At 42.1% G+C, this 19,331-nt stretch overlaps 1 protein-coding gene across 3 annotated transcripts in view; it reads right to left on the minus strand.

The window, feature by feature from the left end:
• Positions 1-19,331, minus strand: part of LOC311136867 (myocyte-specific enhancer factor 2A-like) — a 120,378-nt gene that overhangs the window by 84,480 nt on the left and 16,567 nt on the right. For all 3 annotated transcript variants that reach the window (XM_084171174.1, XM_084171173.1, XM_084171175.1), the window contains one exon: positions 3,720-3,921. In XM_084171174.1, the coding sequence (XP_084027300.1) occupies positions 3,720-3,773 (54 nt within the window). In that variant the 5' untranslated portion in view covers positions 3,774-3,921. The remainder of the gene's footprint in view (positions 1-3,719; positions 3,922-19,331) is intronic.

Here is a 19,331-nt window from a genome sequence, read left to right on the forward strand (position 1 = left end):
TACGCTCGGCACATAGTGTTGTTATTGTCAAAGCTTGCATAAAACGCATTGAGTTTGTCTGGTAGAGAGGCATCGTTTGGCAGATGACGGTTGGGTCTTCCTTTGTAATCCGTAATGGACTGTAGCCCCTGCCACATGCCGGCGGGCGTCGGAGCCTGTGTAATAAGATTCCACCTTATTTGCAACATTGTCCTTTTGCTCGTTTGATGATGTACTTGTTCCTGTCCTCAGCCATAGGCTCAGGGTTGTCTGCGATAGCCCTGTGTGCAGTAGCCCTATCCTTTATTTTAGCGCCAACCTCAGTGTTAATCCAGGGCTTATGATTGGGGAAGCAGCGAACCTTCACTGTGGGGACAACGTCGCAGATGCATTTCCTAATTAAGCCAGTGACGGAGGTGGTTAGCTCGTCGATGTTATCGGCGGAGTCTCAGAACATACTCCAATCAGCGCTAGCAAAGCAGTCCTGTAGCATAGTCTCTGAATCTGAAGACCATTTCTCAACAGATCGAGTCACGGGTACTTCCTATTTGAGCTTCTGCTTGTAAACAGGAAGCAGGAGTACGAAGTCATGATCTGATTTGCCGAATGGGGGACGAGGGAGGGCCTTGTATGCTTGCTTGTGGGTAGAGTAACAGTGGTATAGGACTTTATCGCCCCTAGTGGGGAAGGAGACGTGTTGATGGAAGTTGGGCATCACGTGTCTTAATGATGCAGAATTAAAATCATAGGCAACAAGAAAAGCAGCCTCCAGGTGCAAGTTTTCCTGATTGTTTATAGCCTCGTACAGTTCGTTAAGTGCCAGCTTCTTATTATTCTTATCCTGGGGTGGAATGTATACAACAGCCACGATAACAGCTGAAAACTCCCTCGGGAGGTAGAAGGGTCGGCATTTGACCATCAGGTATACCAAGACGGGTGAACAATGGGATGAGACTTCCACTGCGCTCGAGTCAGCACACAATTTGTTGTTGATGAAGAGGAAAAGCCCTCACCCTCTCTATTTCCCTAAATCCACTGTCCTGTTTGCTCGGTGAATGGAGAATCCATCGAGTCCGAAAGCCATGTTTCAGAGAAGCAGAGAATATTGCAGTTTCAAGAGTCCCGTTGATAGCAAATCTGCGATCGTTAGTCATCCATCTTATTATCAAGTGACATTAGCCAATAGAATGGAGGGAAGTGGTGGCCGGTTTTCCCATCGCCTTAATCTCGCCAGGACTACCCCTCTCTTGCCTCTTTAATGCCGGCATTTCCTCTTGGATACCTTGAGAATCCCAGGGCAGATGAGTCGAAGTCGAAGTCGAAGTCGGAATTGAGGTATGTACAGTGCCTTCAGAAAGTATTCATACCCCTTGACTTATTCCACAATTTGTATGACAAAGTGAAAACATGTTTTTAGAAATGTTTGCAAATGTATTGAAAATGAAATACAAAAAAAAGTATAATTTACATAAGTATTGGATTTATTAGGATCCCCATTAGCTGACGTCAATGGCATCAGCTAGTCTTACTGGGGTCCGACATATAACAAAAAATACATTACAGACAAAATACTTTACAATTTTCATAAATTTAAAAACGTTAACATGTAGTGTTTGTATGCATCGATCAGTTACACATACGTCAGTACATACACACAACAAGTAGGTCACATGGGGGAGAGGTGTTGTGCCATGAGGTGTTGCTTTATTAGTTTTTTGAAACCAGGTTTGCTGTTCACTTGCACTATATAAGATGGAAGGGAGTTCCATGCACATATGGCTCTGTATAATACTGTACGTTTCCTTGAATTTGTTCTGGACCTGGGGAATGTGAAAAGACCCCTGGTGGCATGTCTGGTGGGGTAAGTGTGTGTATCAGTGCTGTGTGTAAGTTGACTATGCAAACAATTTGGAATTTCCAACACATTAATGTTTCTTATAAAAACAAGAAGTGACGCAGTCAGTCTTTTCTCAACTCTTAGCCAAGAGAGACTGGCATGCCTAGTATTAATATTAGCTCTGATTACAATGACGAGCAAGACGTGCCGCTCTGTTATGGACCAGCTGCAGCTTAACTATGTCTTTCTTTGCAGCACTTGACCATATGACTGGACAATAATCAAGATAAGATAAAACTAGAGCCTGCAGGACTTGCTTTGTGGAGTGTGGTGTCAAAAAAGCAGAGCATCTCTTTATTACGGAGAGACCTCTCCCCATCTTTACAACCATTGAATCTATATGTTTTGACCATGACAGTTTACAATCTAAGGTAACACCAAGTAATTTAGTCTCCTCAACTTGTTCAACAGCCACACCATTCATTACCAGATTAAGCTGAGGACTAGAACTTAGTGAATGATTTGTACCAAATACAATGCTCTTGGTTTTAGAGATGTTCAGGACCAATTTATTACTGGCCACCCATTCCAAAACAGACAGCAACTCTTTGTTAAGGGTTTCAGTGACTTCATTAGCTGTGGTTGCTGATGCGTATATGGTTGAATCCTCAGCATACATGGACACACATGCTTTGTTTAAATACATGTACAAAAAAAATTACAAATGTTTCCTGATCTTTCTTATATCTCTCAAAATCAAATAGCAAACGATTCTTGGTACGACCTTCTTAAAACAGTTCCATATAGCTTAGTAGTACCCCTCCTCCCCCGGCTTAGACAGGGCTTAGACTCTTATGGGTTAAACACTATTATTGCACACAGAGTGAGTCCATGCAACTTATTATGTGGCTTGTTAAGCACATTACTCCTGAACGTATTTAGGGTTGCCATAACAAAGGGGTTGAATACTTATTGACTCAAGACATTTCAGCTTTTCATTTTTAATTAATTTGTAAAAATGTCGAATAAACATAATCCCACTTTGACATTATGGGGTATTGTGTGTAGGCCAGTGACAATTTTAAACTCAGGCTTTAACACAACAAAATGTGGAAAAAGTCAAGGGGTGTGAATACGTTCTGAAGGCACTGTAACTGCCAATCTGATGTTCAAAAGTTATTGCCGGTAATAAAAAATGATAGCGGATACATTTAATGAAAGTAAAGTAAAAATAAATGCCAAAAGAATCACAAAATAACAAAGTTGGGACAGAGCTCGAAAAAGTGCAGCTATACAGTACGGCGCCATCTTTAAAATCTTTAAATCAAGTGTTTTCAAGTTCTACTCAAATGTTATGCTGCTGTGGCAGTACTGTTGATATTTCAACTAGGTAACTAGCTACAGACACTCAACCGGTGACCGCATCTCAAGCCATGCATGTTTGGATATAGGGCCTGCGCAATCTCCGTACAGGGCAGACTGGGAAACAGACGCAACTCGGGCGTGCGCAAGCTCCGTACAGGGCAGATCAACAGGCGCCACCAACGGACAGGGTTGGGGTGGGGGGTGGCGAACTTGACAACATCACAACGACGTGCTGGCAGTGGGTTCAGAACAACAACAACAAAAACTGTTTACAAAAAAAATGGTATACCACCCAAAAGGGCACTTGGTGAGTGGGAGGGCAAAGGAGCAGAGCCCTATCTGTGCACATGCATGGTCCTGTGTAGTCAGTGGGTACTCTGAATTCAAAACAGGTGGTAAGTGGTGAGAAGTTAACTCCTGTTTTCAACTCCATACAGGACAACAGTAGCCTACTGCCATTAGCCTGTGTGTGGCAAGAGAGAGAGAGAGGCTTCTTTATGTTGAGTGGAGGGTAGGGGGGATGGGGGATGACACTGACCTGCCTGTTCCTCTCATCCATGATCCTCGTGATCTGTATCTTCTTCCGTCCCATCTCTGCGTCCTGTTCGGTCTCTCTGACACCTCAAGAATATCAGAAAAACAACAGAGCTTGTCTTCTTTCCTTCACTCCTAGCACATTGTACAACACTCTACTCTCTCTTCTCGGTTATGCTCTGTCCTTCTCGTGACCACACCACAATCTGCAGGGAGAGAAAGAGAGAGAGAGAGATAGAAAGAGGAAAGAGAGAGAGGGGGAGGGAGGAAGGAACAACATAACACTCAGTGATCTCTTCTCAGGCACATCAAAGCAGCCAAAGGCTCTGTATTCCATTTCCTGACACATACAGAGAGGATCTGAGACCGACTGGAGAACATGATGTCTCCTTATCTCCCCACATGCACTTCCACAGCAGCTGGAGCCACTGGCAGAACACATCAGACTTAAAGGAGAGACTGCTTGGAAAATGCTAAACGCAATTGATATGTCCTTAGTGTTGAATAGGTCTGATTCAGAACCAATGATAAGACTTTCAAGAGCGTTTCAAACTTAAGTGTGAAATTATGTTTTCCATTTGAAGTGAGAAATTACTGCATTGAGCTGTTACTGAAGTGCACCTTGCCATGTAGAGCTGGTGATGACTTCCAACCAAGTACATTTCTACTGGGTTTATCTTTCTTCGATCTTAAAGCCTAACAACCAGTAACAAGATGACAGAATCACAGAGCTTTAACTAATACATTCATCCTATTCTCTCTCTCTCGCTGTGTCTGTTTTTATCTCATATACTGTATACACCTGGAGTCAGTAGAAAGTCTCCATAAGATGCCTGTGAAGACAGAGTACAGAGCTTCACTCTTCCTCATCTGACCCAGGCTGCTGCCAGCTTTGCTCTTAAGATGATTAAGAGCGCACCTAGTCTCAGGTTGACATCCTCAGGTTTAAATCCTCTGAGGTGGATGAGGTAGTTCCCACGTGAGGTACTCTGTAACCTGCCAACCTGGCCATTGGTTCAGACTTCAGCAGGCCTTATGAAGTCTACCCTCTAGCTGCTCCTCTGCTCTAAGAGAGAGATATATACCTTTCCCTGGAGGAGCATTCATCACTGACACATGAACATAATGTACAAGCAAAACAAATTGCCTATACAACTACATTTAACCATAGCGCAGAACCTCTGAATGAAGTTAACGTTAGAGTATTCAGCCCACGTCCAGAGATACAGTCAGCATTACAGACTACTGTGTGGTTACACTTGAGAGCTGACACATCATGGGACCAGAAATGGCCAGTTCCAGTGGCACACAGTAATTTGGGGTTTGTGACACTGGCATTATAGTGTCTGGCTGTCTGAATCTAACCTCCACTGTTAGGCAAACTCAACATGAGTTCACCTAGCCAACAACCCACGCATTGCTGTCCACAGTAAGGAAACTAACCACCTAAAACCCCATGAAGAATTTCCCTAAACCACATCACAACACACCAGTGAGAACGACAGTGTTCTTTTTCATTCACCGTTTCCAAATACTCATACTGACACTTTTTCTACTGGTGTGTCTATATGAGTGTGTTTGTCTGTCTGTCTCTTACTTTGAATAGCAGTTATCTTGCTTGTCTTGGCACTGTATTGTACAATTGTACAGTAGGCCTATATCTAATGCCAGTAAAACACACACATTCCACCACGTCTCTAAACTGTGAGAGGATCTGTCATAGCAGTGCAGGACAGTGCATGTTCTTGTGGCGTAATGCATTGTGTCATGACATTTCTGTTACATAAATATGAGATGACAAGCTGAGGTCCCTGAGACACCAGGTGTGCTGCACTCTGCTTGGTACAGCTACACTCTGAAGAAAATACGTAGAAATATATAATTGTACTTGGATAAAAGTAATAATTAACACATTAAAAGTTGTTTGCCATTACAAAAATCTATTTTGCAAACTCCAACTCATGTGCTACAGAAACACTGCTAATCAAACAATAGTACAAGGTGCCTGCACACTTGAATTAAAGGGTAACTTTAAGCAGTGTTATGGACTTAGAACAATGGCTCCTAGCCTCCCACGCATCCTTTATGTCCCTAACACTAAAACGAAAAAATTAAATATAAATATTTTCATACTTTTTAAGTTTACCAGTAAACTACCAGAATTTTGGTATCTTTCAAGGATTTTATGTAACCTATCACAAGACATCTAGTGGCCCTTTTGGGTACTTCAGATTATCACAGGTGTCTGTAATAATCTCTGGACCGCTGTGTGGCTTTATCACATGTAAAATATATTAAATAATTAAATAAGTTCATTGAATATTGAATGACAAATCTGTAAAACATTAACCTAAATATAAATCATCAACTTAATGAATACCACTGGTGTTTAATATGAGGTTTTCAGCATGAAATATCATTTCTATATCTTTTTCTATACTTTTATTTATTTTACTATGTCAATATGTATTTGTTGTCAATGTTTTGGCGTCAAACTGGTGGCAGTTGTGAAAAAAGTCAATAGTTGGAAGAGTTGCAATGTTCATTTAAGCAATAATACATGAGGCCATGTTTTATGACATTTTTGTCATGGCTGTAACGTGGTCATAGCCACGAGGAGAAGCCGAACGGCGTAGACCACCACAGCCATGATAGAAATGTCATAACACATGGACTCGAGTGTATTATTGCTTTTATACAACGGGTTACCAGCATTAAAAATAACTATTATTTCCCAAACCATAAATGTTTCAAATAAACGTGATGCTACATTCATCAACACTGATTGTTAAGTGCAATTTTAGGTGTTCTCTGGTTGTTAGTGCTATTCGTATTGACTGCCATGTAAAGCAAAACTACCCAAGCACTGGTTGATAGTTCAAGAACTTTGCAGGTTGCTATGGCAAACAAAAAAGGTTGTTACGCAGGCTCTGTCTTCCCCCCTGGCTATCTAGCCAACTACACAGCTAACACAATCAAGCAACACGGAGTACAGCCCTTAGTCGTGGTATATTGTCCATATACCACACCCCCTCGAGCCTTACTACAAACTGGTTACTAAAGTAATTATAAACAGTAAAAATAATTTTTTTTGTCATACCCGTGGTATACGGCTTTCAGACAATCAGCATTCAGGGCTCAAACCACCCAGTTTATAATTGAAAATAATGCCATTGTTGATTAGATGCTTTTTTAATTAATTAGGCTATTTTCTCTTGAACCATATGGTCTATCTACTAGCAACTCGTGGACAATATGAACACAGATATAAAAAATGAATATTATATATGAATACTTTTTTTATTCAAGTATAAATTACCAAAGTTATGATAGATTGACATAGGTTTTCTGTTAATTACCAAAATTACTGAAGATTCTGGTAACTTTGGTAAATTACTGGTAGCTTTGCAATCCTACCTACAATTAAATAAAAATAGCAAATCATGTCTGAAAACTAACTGAAACTAAACTAAAAAAAAATTAAAAAATCTAAAAACTATTAGAAATAAAAAAAAGAATATAAAACCACAAAACTATAATAACCTTGCTCTCCAGGCCCATACAACAATTGGATCCATAAGGTAAGGTAAACTGAACTATCCTTTTAAAGCATTACTCAATGTTAATGATGCTTGACAGGATGATTCTGTCCATTTAACCTTGCTTGTAAGAATGAAAACATATACAGTACCAGTAAAAAGTTTGGACACACCTATTCATTCAAGGGTTTTTCTTTATTTTTACTATTTTCTATATTGTAGAATAATAGTGAAGACATCAAAACTATGAAATAACACATATGGAATCATGTAGTAACCAAAAAAGTGTTCAACAAATCAAAATATATTTTATATTTGAGATTCTTCAAATAGCCACCCTCTGCCTTGATGACAGCTTTGCAAACTCTTGGCATTCTCTCAACCAGCTTCACCTGGAATGCTTTTCCAACAGTCTTTAAGGAGTTCCCACATATGCTGAGCACTTGTTGGCTGCTTTTCCTTCACTCTCCCTTCCGACTCATCCCAAACCATCTCAATTGGGTTGAGGTCGGGGGATTGTGGAGGCCAGGTCATCTGATGCAGCACTCTATCACTCTCCTTCTTGGTAAAATAGCCCTTACACAGCCTGGAGGTGTGTTGGGTCATTGTCCTGCTGAAAAAAAAATGATAGTCCCACTAAGCCCAAACCAGATGTAATGGCGTATCGCTGCAGAATGCTGTGGTAGCCATGCAGGTTAAGTGTGCCTTGAATTCTAAATAAATCACAGACAGGGTCACCAGCAAAGCACCCCCACACCATAACACCTCCTCCTACATGCTTTACGGTGGGAACTACACATGCGGAGATCATCCGTTCACCCACACCGTGTCTCACAAAGGCACGGCGGTTGGAACCAAAAATCTCACATTTCCACCTGTCTAATGTCCATTGCTTGTGTTTCTTGGCCCAAGCAGGTCTCTTCTTCTTAGTAGTGGTTTCTTTGCAGCAATTCGACCATGAAGGCCTGATTCACACAGTCCCCTCTGAACAGTTGATGTTGAGATGTGTCTGTGACTTTATTTGGGCTGCAATTTCTGAGGCTGGTAACTCTAATGAACTTATCCTCTGCAGCAGAGGTAACTCTGGGTCTTCCATTCCTGTGGCGGTCCTCATGAGAGCCAGTTTCATCATAGCGCTTGATGGTTTTTGCGACTGAACTTGAAGAAACTTTCAAAGTTCTTGAGATTTTCCGTATTGACTGACCTTCATGTCTTAAAGTAATGATTGACTGTCATTTCTCTTTGCTTATTTGAGCTGTTCTTGCCATAATATGGACTTGGTCTTTTACCAAATATGGCTATCTTCTGTATACCCCCCTACCTTGTCACAACACAACTGATTGGCTCAAACGCATTAAGAAGGCACACCTGTTAATTTAAATGTATTCAAGGTGACTACCTCATGAAGCTGGTTGAGAGAATGCCAAGAGTGTGCAAAGCTGTCATCAAGGCAAAGGGTGGCTATTTGAAGAATCTCAAATATAAAATATATTTTGATTTGTTTAACACTTTTTTGGTTACTACATGATTCCATATGTGTTATTTCATAGTTTTGATGTCTTCACTATTATTCTACAATGTAAAAAATACTAAAAATAAAGAAAAACCCTTGAATGAGTAGGTGTGTCCAAACTTTTGACTGGAACTGTACATCTCACCATGTACTCTTTAGAAGACCTCGATAATGTACACCTGGACCACTTTGTCTTTAAACCAGTCCAGCAATTCTGAAAGGTTGCTTACCAAACATTTGCACCACAGAGATCAATGTACAGTGAATATGTCTCTATAGGAGACCACATCAGGCTGACATCAAAATCAATACCAGCTACATGTCCCACAGAATGTCCAGACAAAACCAAGTCTCACTCACGACTATGAAACTGAGTGTTGTGAAGCTGTTAAAATAGTGGAACGATATTGTGCATTGTTGTTCAGTTTAAAAAGCCCCTGTAGATCCTTGGTATTCATCTAAGTTGGAGTGATGTTTGACCACTTTTGTTGTGTGTTTCTGTGTGTGTGTGAGAGACAGGCCCAGAGAGAGAAGCCCAGTAGCAGCCACTCTCCATCTCTCTGTCCCATCCTCCCTCCCCCGAGACAGGCCTCTGGGAGACGGGGAGGGTTGGTGATGGGGTCGGCCCTTTCACACTCAATAAAACATACTCCACTACCACTGTAATTATTGAACACAGCACATCCGCTCACTCTTTTGCTCTCAGTCAGTAAGCCTGAATAAGCTCTGCACGTAGATACAAAGCTGTAGGCCTAGCGTTACTTAACCTTACATCATATCTGACACTGCTGACCAACACAAAAGATGACATCCTACATGGTTTATTTCATAAAAAGAATGAGAACAGAATAGCTATTATTGACCCTGTTATTGACCATGTTATTATGCTGTTATCGACTACAACACAATAGTCTAATACTACATCCAGAGCATGATGTGGTTACAATGATCTATCTTAACTTAAAGCCAAGAAAAACATCTAATGCTTTGAATATTTAGCTCTTCCTGTACTGTACTGTCTGTCTAACTGAGTGTTTAATATGAGGAAAGCCTTCCCTATTTCCCTTATTCCTCTGACTGTGATGGACAGCAGCCAAAGTCCTGAGCATAGCCATGACAGTTGTGCTTCCTGTGTGTGACGACCTCATTTGACTATCCTACCACAGGGCCAGGCCACTGCGTGGGCAGACAAGACTCAACCTCCTGCCTCTCCACTTCCTGTTTTTCAGGATCCCTCTAAATGCCCACTGCAGGGGAGGGAGGAAAAAAGGGATGGAGTGTGCCTTGGGGACACCCTTCCTCTCTGATCCCTCCACTTGTTACCTTCCTGACTGTAAGTCTGAGACTAAACAACAACACTACTGCATCTCCTTTTGATTATCTCTGTGTGTTTATTATGTTTACAGTACAGGGCCATTAGACAGGCTGGACAGGCACATGCTGCCACACCACGCACACAAGCACTTTCTATTCAGTTAAGACGTCAGTCCTTTCCTTGTTTTGGCCAATACTGATAATGACTTGAAACATATCCTGAGTTGTGCAAGTTCATACTTAACAAGAAAACAGCCATGTAAAACAGTAGCAATATTAAATTCAACTCCAAAACTTGAAAGTGTAAGGAACTGGCTCAGTTCCAGTTTGTACGGCTTTAAGCGGAGTGGGACATGGAGCAAAGAAAACCCTCACGGTTCTGCTGCTTAATTTCAATGAGACCCTGACATAAGTGCATTAAGAAATGAACACCCCAACTCTTTGTTCTTCCGATCATCAGGCTGTGCTGTACCTGTAAATGGGGCTGTTGGCCTGGGGGCGAGTGGGGGCGAGCCAGCCACTCTCTCCCACTCCTACACTTCCCTTTGTGATTGCACGCTTATCTCCCACTCCAGCAGGGAGACGGAGGATTGTGGACCCAGAAGCAGCATCACTAGTGTTAATGTCTCCTGATGCTAATCTGACACATGGCTGATCCTTCACAAACCACTTTCTCCATTCCTCTCTCTCCTTCTCCTTCTTTCTCCATTCCTCTCTCTCCTTCTCCTTCTTTCTCCATTCCTCTCTCTCCTTCTCCTTCTTTCTCCATTCCTCTCTCTCCTTCTCCTTCTTTCTCCATTCCTCTCTCTCCTTCTCCTTCTTTCTCCATTCCTCTCTCTCCTTCTCCTTCTTTCTCCATTCCTCTCTCTCCTTCTCCTTCTTTCTCCATTCCTCTCTCTCCTTCTCCTTCTTTCTCCATTCCTCTCTCTCCTTCTCCTTCTTTCTCCATTCCTCTCTCTCCTTCTCCTTCTTTCTCCATTCCTCTCTCTCCTTCTCCTTCTTTCTCCATTCCTCTCTCTCCTTCTCCTTCTTTCTCCATTCCTCTCTCTCCTTCTCCTTCTTTCTCCCTCTCCCTCTCTCCTTCTCCTTCTTTCTCCATTCCTCTCTCTCCTTCTCCTTCTTTCTCCCTCTCCCTCTCTCTGTCTCCCTCTCATCTATCTCCCTTTCTCTCACTCCCCCATCTCTCTCCCTCTCTAGCTCCCTCTTATCTCTCTCTTTCCCTCTCTCGCTCACGCTGTACATTCCCTCACCTCTGTTTCCAAGGCAACTAATGAGATATTAATAAGATCTACCAAAGAGCTGTGCGAACAATTTTTTTTGTTGAGAAATAGGCTTTGAGAAAGAGAGGGAGAACTGCTTGCCTAGTGAGCTAAATAAAATGCTTTAAATATGTGCCCATATTGGGCTTTCTACAGCCTGTTAACTTTATTTGTAAAACATTTAATGGGGTGACATTATATTGATAGACAATGACTTGAAAAACATTCATGAGAAGCTAAGATGATTACTATATGAGGACCATGACAATGTTATAAAGAAATTGTACATATGTAATTTCCACAAAACATAAACCTATGGGGTAAACTGAAATACGTTTAAAATGAATTGCTTGGCTTAAGATTTTGATTTTTAAAAAGCATGAATGTGAAAGACGAGTTAAGGCTATACTCTGAAGAGGTTTGCAATATACTGCTATTACAGTTGTGAAGAAAAAAACATTTGACTTGCAAATATTACCAAATGATAACTTCTAGGAACCATTGTGTGAACAATGAGTTAAACCCACACCCTTAGAAATAGCTGTGGTACTTTGAACCACCAAAAGCTATGTGAGAAAACTCATAATGAAAATGTTACATTGAGTAATAGCTTTATGTTACTGACGGAATGGATGGTAAATGTTTTCTTTTTTAGATGACCTTGAGATACCAACAGACAGTAGAAAGTATTTTCCCTAGTTTATTTCAATTAATAGTTATACTCAAGTAGGCCTTGTTATGATGTGAGTAGATCCAGCCCTGACATACTGTACATTGGTCATTAAAGTTGGAGTACAACAAGGGTTGGACAGTGACTCACACAATCATTCCAGAGCATGTTCTGCATAGCTTGCATAGTAAAGAATATTGGTTTATTGAGCTTATGGCTACTGGGACATGGCAACGCTTCTCCACTTTTATAACTATTTTAGCATCCATTTAAGGCCTACCTTGATCAAGTTTATATAACAAAATCCATTGACATGTATGAGAGTGTGACTTGTAGGGGACAATGATGCATAGGTTAGCATTTTTCGTCATTAATCTTGTTCTGGAGGCAGCTCTGCAGGGTGTGGTCACTAGCTGGCACAGCCACAAAGTCATGAAATCTAACCCTAACCTTAACCACACTGCTAAGCCTAATGCCTAACCCTAACCTTAAATGTATCTAATTTTTGTTTTCATGAATTTTTACAATATAGCAAATTTTGACTTTGCAGCTGGCCTATCTAAGGGGAAATCGCTCAGTTCTGTCTCCAGGACAAGACTCATGCCAATAAACGTCAACCTGCCAATGATGCAGTATTCACAGCCTACAGAGTGTTTGTGTTGAGGAGTCAGACCAAAGCAGGCCAGGCTGCAAGTGGTTAATCTCTACCAATGATGACTGCTACCTCACTCCAACTCCCCACTGACCCAGTTGTAATCCCACATTGGATCAATGCAAGTTCAAACCATTATCCATCCTGCTAGCACCTAACTCTGGCTGGGAAGATGGAGCTGCAGACAGGGGCACGCAGAGACAAAGCTACTTATCACCTCCACAATGACATCATCAGGAAAAGCCCACTGGATCAACAGGCATTTCTCTTAGACCACCACATCATACAACATCCATCAATAACCTGGGAGACACATGCAAAAAAACTAATCTCTTTAGGAGAGAGCACAATAACAGAACATACACCCTTGCCAATCAAGACCGGTATCCTATTGTTACTTTTGAGTGTATTCCTATTGCATGCTGAAATCAGCTGAATTTAGCAGGTTTCAAAGGTATGATAAGGTTTGGATAATAGGCTACATATCCAGAAACATAAAGGACATGAGATGCTGACACTGAAACTGAGCGCTAGCAGACAGCCACCCTCCCTCTCAGTCACACAGTAATGTCAGGGGATGAGAGGACTATGCAAGGTGACTTTGACTAAATGCCTTGGGGTCCATGAGAGAAATCTATTGAAGTGACTTTAATATGGCATATGTTTCTCATTTATCACCATATTGAGTCCTACAAACCTGTATGATGAAACCAGCAGGAAGAACAAAACCAATTCACATTTTCCTCTGGCTTGAAGGCATAGTGAGAAGAATCTGAGGCCAGTAAGACAACTGCAACAAGCTGGAGATATCGTGTACTGTAATCACTGCCAACATGTACACCCTAGCAGACAGAGACAGTAACTTCTACAGACATGGAACAGTGCAGTGAAGTTCAGACAACAGAGCTTTGTAAATATCACGGTCTAAACAGATGTTGTTGTGCTGGAGTTCGTGTGTGAGTGTGAGTATGTGGGCACACGTGTGTTTCTGTGTGAACTTAAATGAAATAGAGAGAAAACAGGGATAAAACCTTGAGATGGATTTGAGGAAGAGTTCCCCCCAGCCCCAGCCCCGGCTCTCTGGGTGTGTGCAGTAGCAGCAGCGTTGTAACATAATTACTGCTGGGACAATTCTATTCCCAATGATCCATTTGCGTCAGTCAGGTTTTCGAGCCTAGCCGATGAATGGATTCTCAGTTTCTCAAGGATAAAGAGATGACCCTCTCCTAACTGATATATCCATTTCATGTGCAGAGGCCACTCTCCTTCTCAAGGGTCATCTTGTGATGCTAATTGTTGTACAAGTTTTGGCATGAAGAAATGGATGCAAGCTTGGAGTAATTAATTATCTGGTTTTGGCATTTGAGAAATCCATGATATACATTAATGCTATCCTAAATTATACTGGCCTTTGGCAATTTTCCATCAATAGTGAACAAACCACAGGCCAATAGTGAACAAACCACAGGCTAAACCCAAATTATATGCAAGTATGTTCACTTGAACATGTTGCTGTTCTTGGATGAAGCGCCAACTGTAATATTGTTCCATCAACCTTAATACCTTGTCATGTGATAATCAGAAATCACTGCTAATCAACCAAAGTGTCATATTCTACTGCAAAAATGAAACTGACTAAAGTGTCTAACTACTCACATCAAATTAACAGTAACGGCCAAACACAGTCACTTAACATCTCTGTCTCGGAAGCAAAACCTCTCTCCAAAAACATTTTATCACAGTAGGTCAATTTTACCAGTGAATGTCCTGACAGGAGTCAGCGTCAGAATCTGACATTCTCTCTGGATGAGCACTTCAAGTGTCACAGCGCACCAAGTTCTCCTTTTCTAAATCATTCTGATGGAGCCACAGATGACACAGGTCTAAACCAAATTCACAGACTGCACATTCCTCCATTTTCTGTACAGTTCTGTAGATTTTCTTCATCATTCATAACCTCAACTTTTCAGGGATATCAGGAAAAGCCCATTTTCAGAGTCTCCTGTTAACATGCATGCACCCACACCCACATTCATGCATCCTAAATGTTAGCATGGCAGCCCTGTGTGGACTGTGGAACTGTCATCTGTGTGATGTGGTGGTATTTCCATTTGCATGGTTGTCCATCATCACAGGAACTTCTCACCAGGGAGAGATAATCACGCCAATGCAGAGGGGTGCGACAGCCCCCTACCTCCAGCCCCCCAGCCCCCCTACCCCTCAGGCACCCTGCAAGCTGTGTTAAGTGGCATGGCAGCCTTTTGATGTTCCACAGAACGCAACACTGAAATGGTAAACAGCACAGATGAATCAAGATCTTCCTCCTGGGGGAATACGCTGTGTAAAGGATGTTAGGGACGTCATGCATTAATGTGTCTCGGCAGCACTACAGTTCCCCGCTCTCATCCCCTCTCTGAATTCACTGAATTTCCAGAGACATTCCGATTCAGTTTAGATATTTCATTCTCCTTCAAATATGTTGTTTGATCAACAGCAGGCAGATTTAACTACACAAACAAATGAAACTGCTCTGTGTTTACCATGTATTGTTGTACACATCCTGTATAGTTTCTATTGGTTGTTAGAATGTTTCTTCCTGTCCTGACCAACAGAGCACTGGTGCTTCTTTTAATGGAAGTTTAAAAATGGCTTGGAATAAATATTTGATTTTCTCTTCCCATTTTTCTTGCACTCTCCATCCCTCTGTTGCTCAGTGTTCCATTACATAAAATGTTTATGCAACCCAAGCAGCATGGACCGTTATGACTCATAATAACTGTGAAAGGTTCAACATTGATTAGATTTTTTTTTATATGACTCCACACAGACCTAGGCCTACATGGATGATTGTGGAAATGACTAAATGTAACACTAATCCCTTGAGGAAAAAGTACAACGGTTGGAAGATTTTCTAATGCTAAACAACATAATTGTAATTGGTTGAATAGACTGATTTCAACATACAGCCAATAAATCCATGTCACTTTGGCAAGGTGAACTCACTTGTTTCCATTACAACGTAAGCCCTGATTTTCGACAATTCATTTTTATGTTCGCTGGTTTCAATTTGTTGTTTAGTGTTTTTGGCATGAAAAAATCTCTTCCGTTTATTGCAAATGGGTGCTTGTTAAAAACGACAGGGAGAAGAGGAAAGATGTACAGTAGAGATAACATGAAATACAACCACATCATATAGGCACCAGGGAGAACGTTCATGGGATGCAAGGTCATTTTACTTCAATAACAAGCCAAAGCTGAGTAACAATTTTCACTTTGAAATAAAAATGTGCTCTTATATAAACATTGTCTGCCTGGTGCATGACTGGTGTTTATGCAATCAGCGTTTGAATGGGGGCATATCATTGGAAACTCTATGCTCTTACAGGACAAAAAGGACAGAAAGTATTTTCTCTACACTTGTTGTTTGTTGCTCAGAACACTAAATCTGAACAAAACATGAAAACTTTCCTCCAGCTAATCTGTCTCAAGATCAAGAATAAATGTATTGTAAATTATCCAATCATTTATTGTTTAAGCAATGGCTCGACATCAAATAAGAATGAATATTTCCAGGCATTCCAGGAAGAACATAATGATTCAGTACCTCCATAACATACCGGTGCTGGAGAACAACAGGAATTGTGTATGGATGAGAATGTAAAGCTGATACAATCTATCTTTAACACAATTTTCATGTTTTGTTTTGTACACGCACAGCTCAGCCTTTTGGAATTTCCTAAATGTCCTCTGAGTCGATATTATACCAAATCAAACCCATTCCTTTTAAAGTCAATAGGACAAATGGATTGTGATCACCACACTAAGAAATAAGGTAGTTTGACAGGAAATCAAACAAACATACATCCATGCGTACACTCACACACACACACACACACACACACACACACACACACACACACACACACACACACACACACACACACACACACACAACACACACACAACACAAGACAACACAACACACAGTGAGCTAAACCCACTGGCCCTGCTGCCTGCCTCTCCAGGAATCTTTTCAGCCCAACTGTTCTGTGATAGCCTGTGGCCCTGACTGAGGCCCAGTTGCTGGTGACGGATGCCTCTCCCCCCATGCATGGTCTGAACACTGTTGGCAGCTGGGTCAGTGACAGGGGGGCCGAGGGGAGGGAGGGCACTAGGAACAAGCTAGGGAGCATTGAGTGTGACACTGGCCGAATACAGCCAGAGAACAGCTGATAGACCAGTGGGTCTAGTCTACCATTTCACCTGGATCAGCAGCGCACGCACGCCACACAGTCTGCTCCCAGGCAGAGAGAGACTGGACTGGTAGAGAGAAGGAGAGGAGGAGAGAGGGAGGGCACAGACAGCTGGCAGACTCAACACACTCACACAGAGGCTTCACAGAGCTAGGCTCTGGAGAAGGAGAGACGGAGAGTAGGGTACAACTACTGCTGCCAGGACAGGGATTCAATATATTTTTTGGGAAGGAGAAAGACAAAGAGTGCCCTAATATAAATCACCATATCAAAACAGCTCACTTTCAAACTCAAACATTTCAAACATCTACAAATGTTTTTCCATTCCAGGTGATAACCTGTAATGTATTACTGCTCCCAGCACTAAGTTGTGATTGTGAGACTACATGTTTTACTACAGGAGTGGTGTAATGTTTTCCCTGGTTGGATGCTGCCAGGGATGTAAAAGCCAGGTCATGATGTCATGCCCAGCCCAGTATTAGTGACACGTGTCTGCCCAGTCTTCCACTTATTCTCATATGGCAGGGGTCAAGTCTCTTTCCTTACACTGGCGTAGGAGCATAGTAGGGGAAATTAATGGGGAGAATGTTTTTTGGGCTGCACCTGAGATCATTTTACAGTGTCAAAGCAAAGGTGAGTAAAGACATTCTGAAATCAAGATCAAGATCGTAAGCTTCACACACACTCCTACACAACGCTACATGTTTTGCTGAATACAAAACAACCTAGTGCACTTAAACCCCCTACCTGTAGTGTCCCTAATTACTTAAAATTGACAGATATAATGCATGCTTCCTGCTCAGCTTGAAACAAAACACTGATCATCCTGCTCAAACACTGCCCTCACAGCAGAGAGATGGTGGGACTTTGAACTCTAGTCTGAGTCCTGAGGTGGACCCGACCAGCTTTCAAACCAGAAGAGGGTGTTAGGTCACTTCCCTTCACTGGCAATAAACTTGGTGTGTGCTGGAGGATAATGGGAATTATGACATCCCACCAGCTGTCCAGGTTCAGAGGGCTTCCCAGACAGCCAGAAAAACAAGGATACAGTCAGGTCCCTGGCTCTTCCTCCAGCCCACATTGCCGCTCTCCCTCCAACTGCATGGGGTCACACTGGGGACTATGACCTCCAGATCCCCAAACACAAACCATACACCTGCAAATCTGTTTATTATTGATTTAGGATTCAATTCTATACTTTTGTATGTATACAGTGCATTCGGAAAGTATTCAGACCACTTGACTTTTTCCAAATGTTGTTACGTTACAGCCTTACTCTAAAATGTATGATTAATTTTTTTATCTCATGAATCTAAACACAATACCCCATAATGACAAAGTGAAAACAGGTTTTTAGAAATGTTTGCACAAATATTAAAAACAGAAATACCTTATTTACATAAGTATTCAGACCCTTTGATATGACACTCGAATTTGAGCTCAGGTGCATCCTGTTTCCATTGATCATCCTTGAGATGTTTCAACAACTTGATTGGAGTCTACCTAGGGTAAATTCAATTGATTGGACATTATTTGGAAAGGCACACACCTGACTATATAAGGTCTCACAGTTGACAGTGCATGTCAGAGCAAAAACCAAGCCATGAGGTCGAAGGAATTGACCGTAGAGCTCCAAGACAGGATTGTGTCGAGGCACAGATCTGGGTGTACCAAAAAATCTCTGCAGCGTTGAAGGTCCCCAAGAACACAGTGGCCTCCATCATTCTTAAATGGAAGAAGTTTGGAACCACCAAGACTCTTCCAAGAGCTGGCCGCCCGGCCAAACTGAGCAATCGGGGGAGAAGGGCCTTAGTCAGGGAGGTGACCAAGAACCCGATGGTCACTCTGATAGAGCTCCAGAGTTCCTCTGTGGAGATGGGAGAACCTTCCAGAAGGACAACCATCTCTGCAGCACTCCAACAATCAGGCCTTTATGGTAGAGTGGCCAGACGGAAGCCACTCCTCAGTAAAAGGCACATGACAGCCCGCTTGGAGTTTGCCAAAAAGCACCTAAAGACTCTCAGACCGTAAAAAACTAGATTCTCTAGTCTGATGAAACTAAGATTGAACTCCTTGGCCTGAATGCCAAGCATTACGTCTGGAGGAAACCTCGCACCATCCCTACGGTGAAGCATGGTGGTGGCTGCACCATGCTGTGGGGATGTTTTTCTGCGGCAGGGAGACTAATCAGGATCGAGGGAAAGATGAACGGAGCAAGTACAGAGAGATCCTTGATGAAAACCTGCTCCAGATCGCTCAGGACCTCAGACTGGGGCAAAGGTTCACCTTCCAACAGGACAATGACCCTAAGCACACAGCCAAGACAACGCAGGAGTGGCTTCGGGACAAGTCTCTGAATGTCCTTGAGTGGCCCAGCCAGAGCCCAGACTTCAACCCGATCGAACATCTCTGAAGG

The sequence above is a fragment of the Coregonus lavaretus genome, assembly GCF_964263955.1.
Source record: "Coregonus lavaretus genome assembly, chromosome: 11".
Classification (NCBI taxonomy): domain Eukaryota; kingdom Metazoa; phylum Chordata; class Actinopteri; order Salmoniformes; family Salmonidae; genus Coregonus; species Coregonus lavaretus.